Raw genomic sequence first — 22,612 nt, 5'->3', positions numbered from 1 at the left:
CGGCTCAGCCCTACGAACCCAGAATTTTCTGGGTTTTTTCTTTAGCCGAACCCAACTAAAACTCATCTAATTCCACCCCAATCTTCCAATTCAATTTCCATAATTAACACAGCCCTTTCCAAAAACAAAACCCAGCCATTTATCATAATAAATCTTATCAAAATTCACAAACTCAACCTTCCAACTATCTAACATGCATATACTTTAAACTTCAATCAACAATCACAGAATCACCAAGAGAAACAGAGTTTAAATCTTACCTCAAAGATGAAAAATGCCCTTGAACTAATCCCCAAGTCTAACATCTTGATTTCTTAAACTTTGACCCTCAATTTCCAAAAAAAAACTCCTCAAGCTTCCATGGCACCTAGAGTAAACGAGGGAGAGAGAAAGAAAGCTGCTGAATTCCTTTTTCATGTAATTTCTCAAACTTTCTGAGTATATCCCAACCAACTATGTCTTAAACCTGAGTGGAAATGACTTAGTTGCCCCTTGTCCTTAGCTTATACCTCAAATGTTCACAAGGGCAATTTTGTCATTTGCCTTAAATCCCACTATCCACAATTTGCATCCCATAATTCCTGCTACTTCCAATATTCTCACACGGTTATCAATAAATTCCCATTACCCACTAATTCCTAGTAATGTACTAAATCAATAAAATACCCCTAAGCTTACCCCGAGCCGGGTATTAAAACCCCGTTGTGACTTTTCCGCTAACTTGCTCATCGGGATCGCCTCTCGTCGAGTAACCCAAATATATCCACATAATAATGTGGTCTCAATCACACAAGCACATATTTGCATTTATACCCAAAACGGGTCAAATTACTAATATACCCTTCTTATAAGGAACAGGCCCACATACTCATATTTAATATCTCTAACATGCAAACATAATTATATTATTATATAATTCACATAATAACTCAATTATTGCCTCCCAACCCACTAATCCAGGCACTAAGCCACATTAGGAAATTTGGGATGTTACAAGTAGGCTCGAATCCAAGCCTTTGGGTGGCATCCGACAACCCAGTCGAGTGCTAAAACCTTCCTCAGATACGGAATACAATATCTTGCAAATCTCTATCCGGCACCCCCGGTGGTGTCCGGATCCGCTGGTACTCATGGGATGACGTTCATGACCCCGACGGTCTATGGCCCGCTCCGGGTACGGAGTGGCACCGATCGGGTATAGTGCCACTCTCGGCGGAGCCCAACCATCTCAAGCTGGAGGAGCTGAGGCCAGTATAAACCCTTCCCAGGGAAAGAGATCGAGCAAAGGTTAGAACCATTCTGAACCCTCAAAAAAGGGAAAAAGGGGTTATGAACCCCAATACACAGAGTACACCATCCTGGTTGACAAGCGGGAAAACATCTATTTGGCAACGGGCAATGTAGTCCACTACTAGAAGTCATCCCCCATGTTCAAAGGGGGAAAGAATTCAAGGGACACCAGTAAAAGGTGTTCCTACCACAAGGACATGGGTCATACGACCGAAGAGTGTCGTCAACTAAAGAACAAGATCGAGAACCAGATCAAGTTGGGGCATCTCCACCAATGGGTCAGAATGCCAATGGGGGTTCCGGGATTGCCAATAGTTCCCGAACAACCTGCAGCCCTAGGTACACCTGGATCATATAGACCTCCCCAGGAAGGGTGTGCTACAGGTTTGGGAGCACAGGCCCCTCAGGGGGCCCCGATAATGCAGGCACCTGGACTCGGAATATCATATCCTCCCGGAACCACGCCTCCGTGAGTAGATGGTCACGTGGCCACCATATTAGGAGGCCCACATCTGAGAAGGCCATCCCAAAATGATCAAAAATGATACCTCAGCGAACTCAATCACGACCACGAGGTATGCGCTTTGTTCTAGACTCCGGCGCAATGCCCGAAATTAATGAACCAGCCCATCACGTTCACAGAAGAGGACGGCCGGAACGTTCATTTCCCGCATCATGATCCCTTGGTCATCGATGCCTAAATCACCAACAAAATGGTATCCCGAGTGTTGGTGGATGATGGGAGCTTCATCAATGTATTATTCAAGCCGGGCTTTACCACAATTGGTTTGACCAAGGAAGATTTTGATTCATGTCCAACACAGATCTACGACTTCAATGGGGATTCACTGTTCCCGATGGGTAAGATTCAACTACCCGTGACATTGGGGAACGCGATTCAGGGCTCGTTCAAATTTTGTATGTTCATAGTTGTGGACTGCCCCACCGCTTACAACGTTATTTTTCGTTGTCCCGCGTTGGTCGATTTCGGTGCTATCACCCCTATCTGCCATGTCTACATGAAATTCCCATGCGATAATGGAGGAGTGGGGACTGTACGGGGAGATCAGAAGAGCGCCCGGAAGTGCTATCACATCTCCACTTGACCAATCTACATGGTTCGTGAAGAGCCTCTTGAAGAGGAAAATGTTGATCCAATTCCACCCCCACAACCAGCACGGAGGGTGATCTGGGATGAGGATGAATTGGACCCGTGGATAGGATCAGATAGGAAATTAGAACCCACAGAGGAGGTGGAAGAGGTGTGCATTAGTGACAACGACCAGACCAGAGTAATCCGAGTCAGGAGGCACCTGAACTCGAAGGTCAAGGCTGCCATAATTTCCTGGGTAAAAGAGAACCAGGATGTCTTGGCCTGGTCTCACTCGGATATGAACAGGATCAACTGCAATTTCGTATGTCACACCTTAAACATTGACGTAAATGCAACTCCGGTCCGACAGAAGCAAAGACCTCTAGGGGCGGAGAGGGCAGAGGCCCTCAAATTACCAGTTGAGAAGTTATCCTCGATCAACTTCATTTGGGAGGTCTTGTATCCCATTTGGCTAGCCAATCCGGTGTTAGTACCAAAGCTGAACGGGATGTGGAGAACTTGCAACGACTTCACTGACCTTAACAAGCCCTGCCCAAAAGATTGCTTCCCTCTGCCCCGGATCAACCAGATGGTGGATGCTACATCAGGTTATGAGGTATTGAGTTTGAAAGATGCTTACTCCAGCTACAACCATATTTCAATGCACGTAGCAGATCAGGAACACACCAGCTTCCAGACAGACAAAGGTGTGTACTGCTACATCGTCATGCCCTTTGAGCTTAAAAATGTCGGGGCCACCTATCAGAGGCTGGTCAATAGGATGTTCCGGAACCAATTGAGAAGGAACATGGAGGTCTACATAAACGACATGCAGATGATTTGGCAGAAGCATTTGCCATCATTCGGAAGTATGGGAAGAAGTTGAACCCCAAAAAATGCACCTTTGGCGTGGCGTCTGAGAAGTTCTTGGGCTTCATAGTAAGCTCAAGGGGAATAGAAGCCAACCCGGACAAGATCTGGGCATTGTTCGAGATGCCTTCGCCTCAAAAGCACAAAGATGTTCAAAGCTTGACGGGAAGAATAGCGGCTTTAAGCCACTTCGTCTCAAAATCCACAGACAAGTGCATCCCTTTCTTCAATATACTTTGCGAAAGCCAGAGGTTCGAATGGACGACCAAGTGTGAAGAGGCCTTCCATAAGTTAAAGGAGCATCTGGCCTAAGTGTCAATCTTGTCAAAACCAGTGGATGGGGAGTCGTTATACCTATATTTCGTCGTGTCAGAGCACACCATCAGCACCGCTTTAGTGCGAGAAGAGGGAAAGGTCTAGCTCCCGATCTATTACGTGAGCAAAAGGTTGCTGGGCGCAAAGTCCAGATACCCATTGTTGACCGCGTTTTTGGCCAATGACGTGAGAACGTCAAAGATGATAAAACCTTCAAGAGAAATTAAATGACACAGACGGTTTTATAAAGAAAGTAAAATAACACACGCAATTTTTATAGTGGTTCAGCCCCAATATGTTGGTAATAGCCTAATCCACTTAGAGTTGTGATTAGAGATATATACTCAAGATCAGATGAACTCAGCCAACTGAGTTTCTTCAGTACAGATTACAAGAATACAAGAATTCTTTCGAATACAAGCACTTTCTCTCTCTAGAAAATTCAGACCCAAATTTTCCAAAAAGTCCTTTTCTCATCCCATAAGCCATATATTTATAGGCTTAGGATTATACACCTGCTCTCCCCTAGAATCGAGATATTTCATTATAGTCATTATATTTAAATTACAAAAATATTCAAAATTTAACAGAACACCCAATTTGTGGGAAGAATGAGAGATTCCCGCGTATACCAAGACCGATTCTTGTTGAAGCCGTTTCTGGGAATCTTGACGTAGTCTGTTCTACCTAGTTGATGAATATCACCTTCTGGTCGGCCATACCTCTACTGGACAGTCACGCACTTGGCTGGTAGGACACGCACTCCTCTGGTCTAACATGGCACTCTGGTCTAGCATGCCATGTCTCTTGTCTAACATGACATTTTGGTCTAGCATGCCATGTCTCTGATCTAACATGGCACTCTGGTCTAGCATGCCATGTCTCTGATCTAACATGGCACTCTGGTCTAGCATGCCATGTCTCTGGTCTAACATGGCACTCTGGTCTAGCATGCCATATCTCTGGTCTAACATGGCACACTGGTCTAGCATGCCATGTCTCTGGTCTAACATGGCACACTGGTCTAACATGACATATCTGGTCTAACATGGCATACTGAGCTACTCCTAAGCCAAGTCACCCATCCATTCCTTGCCATTTTTCATTCCTATTGCCACATCATCATTTTCAAATTTTGGGGATAACACCCATTAATCGAAAAAGCTGACATTTTTCTTATTGACCGCCTCCAGGAAGTTGAGACCTTACTTTTAGGCCCACGCCATTAAGGTACTGATGAACCATCCCATACGACAAGTATTACAGAAACTCGAATCGTCGAAAAGACTCTTGAAGTGGGCCATGGAGCTTAGCCAGTTTGACATAGCGTATGTCCCCAGGATTTCTATCAAGGGACAGGCCCTGGCCGACTTCATCTTAGAATGCACCAAGATCACTGAAAATGAAGAACTCATCGACCCCATAATGCCTCTATGGAAAGTCTCCGTAGATGGAGCCTCTAATGAAAATGGGGTCGGGGTCGGGATCATCTTAATATCTCCCCAAGGTCATCAGTTGCAGAGCACCCTACGCTTCCAGTTCAAAGCGTCAAACAACAAAGCGGAACACGAGGCCATGCTAGCCAGATTACGCTTGGCCCGGGAGGTAGGAGCAACAAATATAGAAGTCTACAGCGACTCCCAACTGGTGGTCAGGCAAATTTCGAGGGAATACCAAATGAAGTGGGAAAAGATGGCCCCCTACATGATGCGAACCCGAGAATTACTCAAATCCTTCAAAAAATACTTCATCCGCTAGATTCACAAGGAACAGAATGTGTTTTCAGACACATTGGCTAAATTGGCCACGGATGTTGAAGCAGAACTCTTTGGGATTGTCTCGATCGACCATCTTCCTGCATCCAGTATTTAAGCCCCCACAATTTTCAATGCCATAGATTACTCCACGTCCTGGATGGGCCCTCTCATCCAGTACCTAACCATAGGGTAATTGCCCACGGACGGAGCTACCGCCAGGAAACTTCAGTACCTGGCTCCCAGACACATCATGATGGATGGCAAACTCTACTGCAGGGGGTTGTCCATATCGTATCTTCGATGCGTATCTGGGACAGAAATGAGTGTAATCATGCACAAAGTGCACGAAGGTTTTTGCGGAGATCACACAGCCGGACTCAGCTTGTCCAAGAAGATCCTAAGGCAAGGATATTTTTGGCCAACGATGAAGAAGGATTGTGTTGATTACATCTGCAAATGTGAACAGTGCCAAAGGTACACAAAGATCCTATGAGCCCCTCCAACGAAAATAACCCTAATGACCAGTCCCTGGCCTTTTGCAGTATGGGGAATCGATCTAGTAGGATCGCTCCCGACCGAGAAGGGTGGAGCGAAATACACCATTGTGGTCATCGACTATTACACAAAGTGGGTTGAAGCAGAACCAATGAGCACCATCACCTCCAAAAAAGCCCTGGACTCTGTCATCAACAACATTGTGTGTCGATACGGCCTCCCTCACAAAATCGTGTCTAACAACGGGAAGAAATTTGATAGCGTCCACTTCACCAACTTCTGTGAAAGACACGGCATCATCAAAAGCTTCTCCGCGGTCGCAAGGCCTCAAGAAAAAGGGCAAACAGAGGTCGTGAACAAGATTTTAAAGGGGACGTTAAAGAAAAAACTACAAGCCTACAATAGCAAGTGGCCGGAAGAGAAGCCCCGCGTCCTATGGGCCTACCGAACCACAGAAAGAACGTCGACCGAACATACTCCCTATTCGATAGTGTAATGTGAAGTGGTCATCCCAGTAGAAGCGACGCTCCCCTCTCACTAACGGGACACATATGATCCCGTCTAGAACCACGCCTTACTCCTAGAATCCTTAGATCTCATTGAAGTGATCCGGGAAGAATCACAGGTGCAGCTGAAGATGTACCAGGGAAAGATCTTCAGGCACTTTAACTCTAAAGTTAAGAGCTGGAAATTTGAAACTGGCGATCTAGTCCTTAGAATTGTCTTCCCTGCAACCCAAGATCTAAGAGTGGGGGTTCTGGGACCAAACTGGGAAGGAATTAAAATTGTCTTGGACGCGTGCATAAAATTAATACAATTACAAAAATAGGAAGGAAGCCCTAATTAAAATACAAAGGCCCATGCCTAGGCTTCGCCCTGATCCAGGACATCTGAAGTATTCTCATCTTATTCATCCCTTGCCAGAAGCTCTACATCAGCTTTCTCCTTGGCCTCAAATTCAGCCTTTTTTGTAGCCGGATTCGGATAGACGCGGAGGTTCATGTCTTTGTCCTGGAGCCAGACCATGTAAATGGCCTCATCAAAGGTGGCCTTCAGCAATGAATCGGCCTGCTCCTTCACTTGACAAGCCTCCTCGCTCCGCTTCATCTCCAGCTGAACCATGCCATCCAAGGCTTGGTTCCGGGACTCAAGGTTTTCCACCTTCTCCTATTGGGCCTCAGCTGCCTCCAAAAGGGCCTTGATTGATGTCTCAGAGCCACGAACATGATGCAGCTCTGCCTCTACGTTGTCCACCAACTTCTTATGGTCGACGTCCTTCCGGGACAAAACCTCCTCATGCTGGGCTTGAACTCGGGCAGCTTCCTTGGCTAGGGCCTCCTTAGTAGCTTCCCACTGGTTCACGGCCCCCTCCAATTCCATCTGAGTTGTCTCCAGCTCCATCGCCATCTCGGCCACCAGATCTGCGTTCCTATGGGCCAACAGGGCGTCCTGGAACAAATCAAAGTTAGAGAATATATAGGCAATAAGTATGGTAAAATAAAATATTATACGGGCATGTGACTTACTGTGGTAACTAGATGACGAATGGCCTGGGAGACGAACAGGGCATCCTGGTTGGCCAAGGTAGCATGCCACTTTAGTTGGAGGGTGGACGTGGTAGTCCCCACTTAGGTCAACAAGTCCACAGGAAGCGGAGCCGTATCCTACCCCAACTTAGGCCGGAACCCAATCTCGGCTACAAGCCGGTCCATGATATGTTGGGAAGCGTTGAAGGCCTCCGGACGTTCGACAAACTCCACCTTCCGTCAGATAGTCAAGGCCCGGTACACCTCGTCCTGTTTATCCCGGTCATCTTCCTAAGCCCTAGACACCATTTTCGTCGTTTCCTCCCGGAGGACCAGGTCCCCTTCCTCGGGAAGGGTTGGGTTAACAGAAAGCCTTGGAGCCTCCAGGACCTCCTGTGTAACAATGAGGCTTTCCCCGGAGGAGTGCTCCTCAGCCAAGGCAAGTTGCTTAGTCCTAACCCACTTCGTGGACTCGCCAATGACGGAGTCCACTGCCCTTTTCTCCACCCTTCCACCCTTAGAGGGCTCCAGTTCCAAGTTAATAACCTGGAGAGGATCAGGTTGGGGCGGGATCATTTCGACACGCATCACCGGGAGAGAACTTGCTGCCGAAACCCTCTCAGAAACTTCCAGGAGTGGCCTTGAATCCTCGAGGATCAGCTCTATCACCTTTTTCTTGGTTGGGCCCTTGGCGGTCCTCTTCGCCGAAGCCTTGGCCGCGGCTGCCCTGGCCTCGATCATCTCCTTCATCTTGGCCACGGGGTTGGACATCTCCGAATCACGTGAAATAGACAAACAAATAAATTGATCTACCAAATATACGAATGGGGATAGAAGTAAAAAAAAATAAGGTAAATATTAGTCTAAAGTCCTCTAGGAAGAACCCTTATCTAAAGAACGGGCACGACTCAACTCCCCTAGGGCGAAAGAATGAATTCGGTCCCCCATGTCATCCATCCAAAAAGTTGCCGTATTGTAAGAACCATGACGAGTACATGAGGGTCAGTGTATCTATGACAATGGGGCAGGGAAGCCCCACTTTATTGACGGTCCCGGTCAGATAGTCCCGGTACTGTTGCCTACTTTTAACTAAGTCCTCAAAATGAGGAGCATAAGTTAATATCAGAGGCGAGTTACCTTGCCCCGAAATGCTAGCTCCGAGAGTTCCAATGTTTGGCTGCCTCCCTTCGAGAATGGCATCCAGCTCTTCGGACACGACCCTCTCTGCTTGTTGGGCCTGCTCTTTCTTCTTCTTCTTCGCATCCACCTTGGTCGCGCCCTCCGCAGCCTCGATGTGAACCAGGGCCAGCTCCTCCCTTAGGGTGGGATCCCTCTCACATTGTAGCCCCCAAAAGCTAGGGGCATCAATTGACTGGTTGTCGGCAAGCATCACGACCAGCCGAAGGTTGTCCGTGGTCACAAAGCCTCCTACATCCAGTTCCTCGGCACTAAGGGTGGCATAGTATGGACTTGGTGAGTAGAGTCTGGGCGTATAGACCTATTTTCCAAGAACATGAGTGGGGAGCAGACAAAACTAAAAAAATTACGTAAACAAGGAAGAAAAAAGACTTACCCATGCACTAAAAGTCCAACACCAATGTAGGGTTCTTTTATAAGAGGAACCCGAATGTCATAAACCAATAATGTCTGACATCCGGGGATGCTTCCAGGCGTTGAATGGATTCGGATAGTTAACACGGGATTTCAATCGGTAAAATCCTTCTCGGGTCTTATCCTTAGAGTTAAGTTGTGACTCCATCTTGTAAAAATATAGCAACTCCGAGGGGGTAAGCGTCGGGATCTCCTTCGACACGCAGAAGATGCGCCATCCCGCGAGCAGCTTGTACGCTTGGGGCAGAAGTTGGAATGGTGCGATCCCAACGAACTTAAGGAAACGCATGAAGTAATTATGGAGCGGGAGAGTAGCTCCTGCACTAATGTGGCCTATACTCCATACCTTGAATTCTCCCACGTCGGTATGGGCCTTCTCCTCCTCCCAAGCCAGTCGGTTGTAGAAGAGCCCTGAGTTGACTCCACTTCCAGATGTTTCTCCAGAGGATCCAACATTCAATAGTTCTAGAATTTGTTCCTTTCCGCATCCATTTCCCATGTATTGTCTGTGGGAAGTTTGTGCCCTTCCATGACTATGGGGCCCAATTGAACGAAGTCCTCTGGATGAATAGTGACACCACCACTCATGATAAGGGGGTTAAGGTACGGGGATTCTCCTAAAATTGCTCAGAGAATTACCCTCCGAACCCAGATCTGGGATCAATGAAGATGGCAAGGTCCTAGATCGGGAACTAAAAATTGAAGGTTTTCTCTAATTCTCCCAAGTCAACCTTGGGACGTTCGAGTTGATCTGGGACAACTAGATGAGAATTATCGCCTAGAAAATCTACAATTCAGACCTACATTATCCTACCTAGGACCACCCTATATGGTAGTCATGGCCCTAATAGTTTTATGGTCGTAGGAAAAACATTACAGTGAAAGAAAAATGGCCAGAAAATTTACTGAGAGGTGCTGGGTTAGAAATGTGTGAAATCTCAAGCGACAAAGTCAGGAGAATCTCAGCCTTAAATCTGAGAAGATGATACATCAACTCGTCTGCTGGCTGAATCGAGACTAAACCGTCTGATGATTGAACGGAAAGAGGCCTGGTCGGAAATAGACATGTACAAAAATGAACTAATCGCTGGAAAGCTCGTCGGCAAATTGGGACATAAAAAGCTCTCTTTTTTGCTCTGAATATGTAGAATGTGTAAAGTTTGAAATGAAACAGTCGAGGTATTTATAAGGCAAGAATACACTGTGGGATCCAATGGTTCAGAATGGGGATCTCAAGATTATCCCTATCCAACGGTCCCGAATGACGCAGAGGCTTTAATTAGCCCAATCGAGCACCAGATCGTGGATTCATCAATCCACAATCCACACCTACCTTATCCAACGGTCTACATTGAAAATTTCAAAGTTATCCCTATCCAACAGTCCTAGATGGTGCAGAGACATTAAATAGCCCACTCGAATACCCTATCAACTTTGCTCGTACAGACAGGACGCCTCAGAAATTACATTGACACCCATTGGTCACTGAGACAATCAAAAGATTATTTTCTAGATCTGTGAGGCGCTAGTGGTATAGATGCACCATTAACTTTAAGACACGTGTGCGAAACATTGTGAATTCAAAGGGACAGGGATCACCCAATTGGCCCCCAAGTAAATGAACCTGACTTCTGGGAAATGAACCAGGACGTTTGGATTTGATCCGGGAGAGTGAGGCAAGTCTCCGCCATGAAAACACGGATGAAGACTTGGGGGGTAAATGTTATCCCTATTTTCCCCTCGGGACACGTGGCATAACGCAATGGGTCCATGGGATCTTTTGAAGAAAACCAGGCCCATCCTGAGCCCGATGAACAAGGAAGAAGAAAATTTGGATGGCTCAATCATCAATGAGCACAAGTGTTTGATGGACGCGACCATAACAAGGGAACCGGGACCAAGATGCAGATCCAACTCATCTTCTCAGTCCCGACCTATCTGTATCCCCTGGGATGCCAGTAGAGGTGGCTGACTCACTTAGTCTGGGAATAAACCTTGCCACGAATGAACCCGTCCTGGTGAGTAAACCAAGACTCTGGAAAATGAATCGAGACATTAGTAAAGGAACCCTAACCCTGACATGTCCCCAAGAAACACGGAAGTTGGTCACCTCAACTAACCTATAGAAGAGGTTATGCACAGAATGTACGTTGCTACTAGGAAACAGTGCTACCATTACTTTGACAAATCATATCCCCAGGATCCCCTTGGAAGTCCACGCGAACCAGTCTGAGGTTGTGTACTATTGGCAGCTATAAGGTGTGGCCCTGCCCAATCCGGGCCAATGGGCCCTGATTAATTTGTTTTATTTAGCAACATCCTTTGTATTACGCCTCCATTAGTGAGAAAACAATGATTACATCCCTATTGGGCCCGGATTAGTCCGACCCAAGCCCATTGCACCTAACTGCCTATAAATAGGGCCAATTGTGCAATGTAGCGAGGATCCCAGATTTTCACTTGTAAGCGATTACTCTGCTCAAACTTGCAGAAAACTCCATTGTCACAAGCTCTCTAAAATCTAATACAATAGACTCGTGGACTAAGGCTTATTAATGCCCCAACCATGTAAAAACTCTATTTTTTTTTCTCTTTGATCCTTTCTTCCTATCTCTTATTTCTTAATCTATTTCTAGTTTCTAAAATACTCAGTAAACAAATGCATTCGATAAGGAATGTATGATAACCCTAAATAGAATTTACTTGGTTCATGCATGTAGTGATGAGACAAATGCAACTTTAAGAGAAGGTGAACATGTCAATGCAATTGATGTTGAGAGATCATTGCAACCTTGAAAGAAGTTAATGCAACCCAAGGAAAGGTACAAGGATGGTGGTATGATACTTGTGCCACCATTCATGAAACCTATGATAAAACTCTTTTCAAAACCTTTGAAAGTACAAACGTGGGACTTGAAGTCCAAATGGGAAATGAAAAGAGATCCAAGGTACTTGGAAGGGGCTGCATTAATGTGCTCTTAACAAATGGAAATAAAGTGACCCTAATTAATGTTTTCTATGCTCCAGATATGACTATAAACATGGTGAGTGGAAGTCTATTGAGTAAATCGGTATCAAAATGGACTTTGAATTCGGTAAACTTACTTTGACTAAGTTTGGCACTTTTGTGGGAAAGGGTTATACATGTGACGGAATGATCAAACTATGTGCTCTTGATAGTGACAATAATGATATGGCATCTAAATCTTGCAATGTGATTAATTCTAATTCTATTAGTTATGGCATAATAGAATTGTGCATACAGGTTATAGCACAATTAAAAGAGTTGTTAAAGTGGATTGATTAATTGTGATGTGAATGAGCATGATAAATGTGAATTATGTGTTAAATCTAAAATGTTAAAGAAACATTTTCCTAGTGTTGATAGATGTTCAAACTTGCTAGATTTAATACGTAGTGATTTATGTGAATTGAATGACATGTTGACTAGAGGAGGAAATAGATACTTCTTGACTTTTATAGAAGATTTCTCTAGGTATACTTTTGTGTATTTAATTAAGAGTAAGGATAAGGCATTTGATGCATTTAAAATCTATAAAACTGAAGTAGAAAATCAATTGGAAAGGAAAATAAAGACTCTTAGAAGTGACAGAGGTGGTGAATACTTTTCAAATGATTTCCATGTGTTTTGTGAACAACATGGCATTATACATGAATGCACTACACCATACACTCCACAACAAAATTGAATAGCTGAAAGAAAGAATAGGACTTATCTTGAGATGATTAACTCTATGCTTTTACTTGGTAAATTGTGTTATAATTTGTGGGGTGAAGCCTTGCTTGATGCGTGTCATATATTGAATCAAATTCCTCTTAAAAAGAAAAATGTGTCTCCATATGAGTTATGGAGAGGAAAGACGCCTAACCTAGGATATCTTATAGTGTGGGGGTGCCTTGCTTATTGTAAGAGCACTGAGCCTAAAAGGACCCAGTTGGGTCCAAGGGCCGTAAAGTGTGCATTTGTTGGCTATGCCTCAAATAGCAAGGCCTATAGGCTATTAAACTTGGAGTCTAATGTGATAATTGAATCAAGAGAAGTGGAGTTCTTTGAGAATATGTTATATTGTGATAGCAGTTTTCAAGAACCCACAAGTATTGGAGAATCTCTTAAAGAGAAAGATCCAAAGGTTGATGAGCAACCTATATTGCCTCGGAGAAGCCAAAGGCTTAAAGAATTGGGATCAAATGAGACATGTTCTTAAGTGGAAACCTTGAAGAAATCACATGGAAATATCCTATGGCTCTTCAAGTTGAGGATGATCTCAAAACATTCCAAGAAGTAATGTCTTTGAGAGACTCCGCTTTTTGGAAGGAGGCAATAAATGATAAGATGGATTCAATTATTTCAAATCACACATGGGAATTGGTAGACCATCCACAAGATTCAAAACCAACTGGGTGCAAGTGGGTATTTAAGAGGAAATATCACACTGATGGCACATTACAAACCTTTAAGGCAAGACTAGTAGCCAAAGGGTTTAAACAAAAGTAAGGAGTCGGTTATTTTGATACGTATGCACCGGTTGCTAGGACAACCACTATAAGAGTACTATTTTCCTAATCACCAATATATAACCTTTATGTTCATTAAATGGATGTCAAAACGATATTCCTAAATGGAGATCTCAATGAGGAGATTTATATGGAACAACCGAAGGGTTTTGTTCTAAAGGGAAATGAACATAAAGTGTGTAGGCTTGTTAAATCATTATACAGTTTAAAGCAAGCACCAAAAAAAATGGCATGAGAAATTTGATAGAGCCATAATTTCGGATGTGTTTAGACACAATAATGCGGACAAGTGTTTATACTCTAAGAATTGTAGTGACTATGTCATCTTGGTGTGTCTATATGTTGATGATATGTTAATTTTGAGTAATGATATGAAAGGCATAATGGAAACAAAGTGGTTTCTATCTTCCACTTTCTAGATGAATGACCTTGGAGAGGTTGATACCATCTTGGGTATAAAATTGAGAAGAAATAACAGGGGTTATGCCTTAAGTTAGGAACACTATGTTGAGAAAGTGCTTGACAAGTTTATTCATCTCAAAAACAAAGAGGTAAATACACCATTTGACTCCATCATAAAGTTTGAAAAGAATAATGGTAGAGAAGTGCCTCAACTTGAGTATGCAAGTGCATTAGGGTGTCTAATGTACGCCGCTCATTGTACAAGAGTGGATATTGCATATGCAATTAGTAAACTAAGTAGGTTTACTAGCAATCCAAGTATGGAACATTGGAAAGCGATTGAGAGAGTTCTAAGGTACCTTAAAAGGACCAAGAACCTAGGCCTCCAATATTCAAAGTTCTCGAAGATACTTGAAGGATATTCCGATGCGAGTTGGATATCAAGTGTAGGAGATAATCTCTCCACAAGTGGTTGGGTGTTTATGCTCAGAGGAGGAGCAGTTTCCTGGGGTTCTAAGAAACAAACATGTATTTCACACTCAACCATGGAGGCCAAGTAGAACATCTGTTGGGAATATATGGCTTTACACTTTACAAATCAACAATGAATAATGAGAATAATGCAATATTCCAATCCCTAGATGTTAATCAATATCCAAATTCAAAGTATGAATGTAATTATTGATAATCAAGGAGATATGTTCATGATATGAATGTTAATCTTGAATATAAGAAAACCAAATGATTAAATGATGATAAGATGAACTTAGAAACATTAAATCACCAAAACTAAAAATGAAAACACAATAGAATAACAAAAAACAAAATTAGGGTTAGACAGATACAACCTTTGATTTAGAGCAACTTGAATCTTTAACTTGTGAAACTTCTAAGCCTTATACACAATAATAATATTGTTGTCCAACCTTTTTATTCCAAGCCTTTCCAATTGCTTGAAGCTTCAACTAAGTAGAATGATATTTGAGATTGAACAAGCCTTAAAACTCATGCAAGTCAAGCAAAGCTTGATGAGTTTCTTGGAGAAAACTTTGGTCTTTAGAAAGCTAGAGAGAGAAAGAGGTTAGAGAGAGAGTTAGAAAGTGTGATCAAGTCTTTACAACTCCAATAACCCATATATATAGTATAGGCATCATCATCATCATTAGTCTAACCAATAGGATTAGAGCATTTAAAACACATCATTTGGAGCATTTTACGTAAATTGTATGACCCTAAAAGACCGCCTAGGTGATGTATCGCCTGCATGCAAGAGATGTATCACCTGTCAGGCGACATGTCATCTACTAGCGTCTGCTAGGGCTTTTGAATCCCTTCGCATTTTGGCGATGCTACCCTACTTAAGGGGCAAGCATCACCACCCCTCTAACTTTGGACCCCTCCAATGGTCCTAAAATTGATCCAAATGCTACCAAACTTTTTTGGAATATGTTGGGTACCTCATTGTATCACTTTAGACCCATAAAAATCACTTTTAGATGCCTTCTACACAATCTCATGTTTTCACTTCTCCTTAAGTGAAAATCGTTAGGTGTTTTGCACCTCAACGTGTATACATCTTAACCATTATATTTAATCAATCTCAACATTCCCCCACTTGGTTAAATATAATCATTTCTTCTTAGTTTAATAGTTTTGGTGCATAAAATAAAGTATCTTTTTATTTGAACTTTACCTTAGTGAAAGTATTACAAAGTCTTATCAAAGTCATTGTTGTCTTAAAGATTGAACCAAGTACTCCTTAATGATAAAATCAGTAACACCTCCACTTGACCATTCATTTTCCCACTTTTCTCACTTAGCACTCATATGGCCATGTGCTCATCCATTTCATGAACTTTTTGGGGAGAAACTCCAAATCCCATGAGAGGTGGCACCACCTCTAAGTTCACATAGGTAAAGTTCTTATAGCATCTTTGCTACCTTTATAGATGTTTGTTACACACAATTAAACTTCATTAAAAGCCCTAGGCTTAACCCTCACTTGGTAGCAACAAACACTAATCACTGTTGGATGGAACTCATGACTTTGTTAGTGTTGAAACTATTCACCCAATAAATTGTTCTTACCAATTGAACTCTTGCCCTTTATGTTCACAAGTTTGGAGTTGGGATACCATCATTGGTGAATATTTATTCTAGGAGTTTTAGTCTCATCTCTTTTGAAGTGGAACTTACTAACCTCTTCGCAAGAGGACTTTGTAAATGAGTCCGCTAAGTTCTCACTTGTCTCTATATATGAGATTGATATGATTCCTCCTCGAATTAATTGTCTCACATACTCATGTCTTAGACTTATATGTCTATACTTCTTATGCTATTATAAGCTCTAGCTAATGTGGCTTGTTTATCACCATTGGGATATTCCTCATGAAATCCCTAAGCCAATTGGCATCTTTGCCATTTGCCGCTAGAGCTATAAACTCATATTCCATGGTTGAGTGAAATATATGCTTGTTTCTTTGGGCCCTAAGAAATTGCTTCTCTTTTGAGCGTAAACACCCAACCACTTGTGGAGAGATTATCTCCTACACTTGATATCCAACTCGCGTGGGAATATCCTTCAAATATCTTAAGGAACTTTGAATATTGGAGGCTTAGCTGCTTGGTCCTTTTAAGGTACCCTAGAACTCTCTCAATTTCTTTTCAATGTTCCATACTTAGATTGCTAGTAAACCCACTTAGTTTACTAACTACTCTATCATTGTTTTTCAAATGGTATCAACCTCTTTGATTTTGAGATTACTAAACTTATCGAGCACTTTCTCAACAAAGTGAGTTTGACTTAAAGAATAACCCTCACTTTTATACCAAAGAAGGTATCAACCTCTCAAAGGTCCTTTGTCTAGAAAGTGGAAGATAGAAACCTCTTCATTTCTATTATGCCTCTCATCTCATTACTCAAAATCAACAATCATCAATATATAGACACACCAAGATGGCATAGCCATCACAAGTCTTAGCGAATAAGCACTTGTCCACATTATTGTGTCTAAACCCATTTGAAACAATAGCTTTATCAAACTTCTCATGTCATTGTTTCAGTGCTTGTTTTAAACTATATAATGATTTAACAAGCCTACACACTTTATGCTTATTTCTCCTTAGAACAAAACCCTCCGGTTGTTCCATATAAATATCCTCATCGAGATTTCCATGTAGGAATGTCGTTTGGACATCCATATGATGAACATAATGTTATATATTGATGATAAGGAAAATAAAACTCCTTTTGTGGTTGTCCTTGCAACTGGAGCATACGTGTCAAAATAATCGATTCCATCATTTTATTTAACCCTTTAGCTACTCATCTAGATTTGAAGGAATGTATGTGCCATCGGTGTGATATTTCCTCTTAAATACCCATTTGCACACAATTAGTTTTGAACCTTGTGAAATGTATACCGATTCTCATGTGTAGTTTTAAATAATTGAATCAATCTCATCATTTATTGCCTCTTTCCGAAAAACGTAGTCTCTCGAAGACATTGCTTCTTGGTAGGTTTTGGGATCATCCTCGACTTGAAGAATCATAGGAAGTTTTCGTGTAACTTCTTCAAGTCTACCATAGAGTATCTCCACTTGAGAACATTTCTCAATTGACCTCAACTCTTTAAACCTTTTGCTTCTCCGAGGCAATATAATATAGGTTGTTCATCAACCTTTGGATCTTTCTCTTTAAGAGATCCTCCAACACATGTGGGTTCTTGAGAGTTGCTATCACAATATAACATATTCTCAAAGAACTCCACTTCCCTTGATCCAATTATCACTTTAGACTCCAAGTCTAATATCCTATAGGCCTTGTTATTTGAGGCATAGCTAACAAATGCACACTTTATGGCCCTTGGACCCAACTTGGTCATTTTATGCTCCGTGCTCTTGTAATAAGCAAGGCACCCCCACACTTTAAGATAGCCTAGGTTAGGCTTCTTTCCTCTCCATAACTTATATGGAGATACATTGTTCTTTTTCATAGGAATTTGATTTAATCTATGACACGCATCAAGCAAAGCTTCACCCCACAAATTAAAACACAATTTAGCATGTAAAAGCATAGAGTTAATCATTTCAAGATAAGTCCTATTCTTTCTTTAAGTTATTCCATTTTTGTTGTGGAGTGTAAGGTGCAGTGCATTAATATATAGTGCCATGTTGTTCACAAAATACGTTGAAATTATTTGAAAAGTATTCACCACCTCTATCACTTCTAAGAGTCTTTATTTTACTTTTACAATTGATTTTATACTTATCTTTATAGATCTTAAATACATTAAACGCATCATCCTTACTCTTAAGTATATACACATAAGTATATCTAGAGTAATCATCCATAAAAGTCATGAAGTATCTATTTCCTCCTCTAGTCAACATGTCATTCAATTCACATAAGTCACTATGTACTAAATCTAGCAAGTTTGAACATCTATCAATACTTGTAAAATGTTCCTTTACCATTTTAGATTTAACACATAATTCACATTTAACATGCTCATTCACATCACAATTATTCAATCCACATTTAACAACTCTTTTAATTATGCTATAACCTATATGAGCAAGTCTATAATACCACAAAGTAATAGAATTGGAATTGTCCATATTGCAAGATTTAGATGTCATATCATTATTGTCACTATCAAGAGTACAAAGTTTGATCATTCCATCACATGTATAACCCTTTCCCACAAAAGTGTCCAATTTAGTCAAAGTGAGTTTACCGAATTCAAACTCCATTTTGATACCGGATTTACTCAATAAACTTCCACTCACAATCTTTCTAGTCATATCGGGAACATAAAAAATATTAGTTAGGGTCACTTTCTTTCCATTAGTGAAGAACGCATCAATGCAGCCCCTTCCAAGTACCTTGGATCTCTTTTCATTTCTCATTTGGACTTCAAGTCTCACCTTTACACTTTCAAAGGTTTTGAAAAGAGTTTTATCATGGGTTGCATGAATGGTGACACAAGTATCATACCACCATCCTTGCACCTTTCCTTGGGTTGCAATGATCTCAACATCAAATGCATTAGCCTTGATATTCTTACTTAGGTTTGCAATGATCTCAACATCAAATGCATTAACCTTAGTGTCTTCACTTTCTTTTGCAATAATTTCATTATCAATTGCATTGACATGTTCGCCTTCTCTTAAGGTTGAAATAGTCTCATCACTACATACATGAACTATGTTAATTCTCTTTAGGGTTATCATACATTCCTCATTGAATATATTATTCTCAATTAGGGTTTCAATGCATTAAATTTAATCAAAGTCATAAAGATCACATCATCAACTAAAGTGACAAAATTAAATTCATTTAAAAGTGCAATGATCTCAACATCAATTTTCTTCCCTAATATTATTATTATGGTTAATTTTATAATTATCATATCTCACATGATGATCAATAATTATACAAAAAAAAAAACAAGTATAATAGTAACCCTTGAATTGTTTATTAACATTCACCATTGTACTCTTAACATAAGCAATAATCTCAAACTCACAAAAATATGGAAGCAAGGACATTTCATTCAAATTCTTAAAATCTACACATTTAGAAATAATGAATTTGATGATACCAATCTCCTTAAGCATGTAATCCCATTGATTTGTCTCATCATTTATTGGTGAAGACTTTGAATCCATATCCTCATTCATGTAGAGCATTTCCAAATATAACTTTCTTTGATCTTTCATGATTATGTGTTCAACACAAACTAAATCTTGAAACAATGATTTCAAGGTTGTAGAAGATTAACTAATTTCTCTCATTACATATAGTGGGAAATAAATTACTACATATAGTTTTTTTTTTCAATCACTAGAAATATCTTTTTTAAATGTATATATATATATATATTCCACTACAAAATGGATATGTTACCCAAGCATAACATAACATCGGGCTAATTAAATTTAATAGGACATTGATGAAAATATATATTTGATAAATCCATTGGCAAAACTAAATCGAATTCATGCATCAATACAACACCTTATAGTCATAAAATTAAATGTAGAAAAATGGTAGAAACCTAGAACAATTACCACTTTTGAATGAGGATCAAAACACAAAAAATGGTTAATATATATAAACTTAAACTCACTGTGGTGAATATAGTTCAGTCACTTGATACATTTCAGTTGCTCACATGGATACCTTTTATCCAATAACAAGTCACAGTTGGTTAAGTTAGTTATTACTAACATCTAGTCTCCTAGTTTGGATTGGTCGTCTATTTAAGGGAGCTACTACTCAGTTTAGAGGATGAAAATATTAGAAGAATAAATTGAGAGAAAATTTATTGTACTGGGTGTTTTTGAGAGCAAGACTCTCTTGTGCTTAAAAGACTTGTAATATGTATGAGTGTATTGCTGAAACATTTTGATCAATAAAAGACCAAGCCTGAAGGGCTATTCTAGCCGTGGATGTAGGCTCTCCAAGAGGGAGCTGAACCACGTAATTGTTTTTGCTATGTTACTTCCAATGAGCTCTGTTTTGTTTTTAAATTTGTTATAATTTTACAATTTATTTGCAATTTTGTCTCAGCCATTCTTTGATCAATTTAGTTTTACAGGAATCTTGGTTCACAACAATTGGTATCAGCTGCTCAGGTTTGCTTGAAAGATTCAAGAACCATGATTTATCACATTCAAGATTCAGTAAGAAATGGAAACGGCTAAATTTGAAGTGGACAAGTTCACAGGGACCAACGACTTCAGTCTATGGAGAATTAAGATGAAAGCTTTTCTGGTTCATCAAGGGATTGCAGAAGCAAATTGATAGCAAGGCTTTGGTAGGACTTGGTGATGATAAAAAGAAACAGCAAGAAGTTCAAACCAAGGCACATAGTGCAATTATATTGTACCGAGGAGATGAGGTGCTTCGAGAAGTATCAAATGAGGAGACTGCCATAGAATTGTGGAACAAATTAGCATCGATTTATTTGAAGAAGTCCTTGGCCAATAATCTCTATCTGAAGAAGAAGCTATATACTCTAAGAATGGACGACACCAAAGAGCTCAGAAAACACTTGGATGACTTCAATAAGATCATTATTGATATGAACAATATTGGGGTGAAACTAAATGAAGAAGATCAAGCCATTATACTGCTCAGTTCACTACCAAAGGTATATGAACATTTCGTTGATACTATACTTTATGGAAAAGAAACACTAACTATGTCTGAAGTGAAAGCAGCCTTGAATTCCAAGGAAATCCAAAAGAAATCAGATGACAAGAATGAAATCAGTGGTGATGGACTCTTTGTAAGGGGAAGAACTGAAAAGAGAGATTTCAGAGGCAGCAGGAATAACAAGAATCATGGAGGACATCATTCAAGATCTAAATCAAGATCAGCTACTGGGAAGAAATGTTACTACTGCAAGAAGGAAGGTCAGTTTAGAGATGAGTGTTATTCCTTGAAGAACAAACTGAATCGTGACAAAAATAAGGAGAAAGGAGAAGCTGATGTTGCATCAAATGGGTATGACTCGGCAGAAGTTCTGACAGTATCAAGCTCAGATTCAGGTGGTGAATGGATCTTAGATTCTGGATGCTCCTTTCACATGTGCCTAACTAAGGAACTCTTCTGTGAATTCGAAGAAATACAAGGAGGTATTATTCTTCTAGGAAATAATAAAGCCTGTCAAGTTAAAAGAATTGGTTCAGTTATGATGAAGATGAATGATGGTGCAGTCAAAACAATTCGGCAAGTCAAGTATGTTCCTAAACTTAAAAGAAATTTGTTATCAATTGGGATGTGTGACAAAAATGGTTTCACTATTAAAGTTGATAATGGAATTCTCAAAATATCAAGAGGGCCATTAGTTGTTATGAAGGGCAGACTGAACAATGGGCTGTATTTTCTAGATGGAAGGACAATCTGTGGTAAAGCTGCACCAACTATAAAAGATAAGGAAATCAATATGACAAACTTGTGGCACTTGAGACTCGACCATGTCAGTGAGAGAGGGTTACTTGAGTTAGAAAAACAAGGTGCTTTCAAGAATGATTTTTGTGACAAATTAAGCTTTTGTGAGGAATGTGTGTATGGAAAGAGTTGTAGGGTAAAGTTCAGTACAGGACAGCATACAACAAAAGAAAAACTCAGCTATATTCATTCAGATTTGTGGGGTGCTTCAAGAGTAAAAACACTTGGTGGTGGCAGCTATTTCTTAAGCATAATAGATGACTTCTCTCGAAAAGTATGGGTGTTTATTCTGAAGAGTAAAGATCAGGCCTTTGAGACATTTGTAACATGGAAGAAACTGATTGAAAATCAAACGGGCAAGAGAATCAAGAAACTCATAACTGACAACGGGCTGGAATTTTGCTCAAATGAATTCAACAAGTTTTGTAGTCAAGAAGGCATAGCTAGACATCTCACAGTGGCTGGAACTCCACAACAAAATGGTTTGGCCGAGAGGATGAATAGAACAATTCTTGAAAGGGTAAGGTGCATGCTCAAGGGTGCAAATTTGGAGAGGCATTTTTGGGGAGAAGCAGTAAAGACAACTTGCTACCTAATCAATAGGTGTCCATCTGTTGCTTTAAACTTCAAAACACCTCAAGAAGTATGGACGGGACAAACACCTAAATATGAACACTTGAGAGTGTTTGGTTGTATTGCATATGCACATATTAGACTAGATAAGATACAGCCATGGGCGATTAGATGCATGTTT

At 40.7% G+C, this 22,612-nt stretch overlaps 1 protein-coding gene across 1 annotated transcript; it reads left to right on the top strand.

Moving 5' to 3' along the window:
• Positions 1-2,405: 2,405 nt before the first annotated feature.
• On the top strand, positions 2,406-3,565 carry LOC133815314 (uncharacterized). Its single transcript, XM_062248169.1, has 2 exons — positions 2,406-2,999; positions 3,164-3,565. Exons 1-2 carry the CDS (start codon positions 2,406-2,408, stop codon positions 3,563-3,565), a joined length of 996 nt encoding a protein of 331 aa, XP_062104153.1.
• The last annotated feature ends 19,047 nt before the right edge of the window (positions 3,566-22,612 follow it).

Source organism: Humulus lupulus, chromosome 2 (assembly GCF_963169125.1).
Source record: "Humulus lupulus chromosome 2, drHumLupu1.1, whole genome shotgun sequence".
NCBI lineage: Eukaryota > Viridiplantae > Streptophyta > Magnoliopsida > Rosales > Cannabaceae > Humulus > Humulus lupulus.
This window is presented reverse-complemented; position numbering and strand designations above follow the sequence as displayed.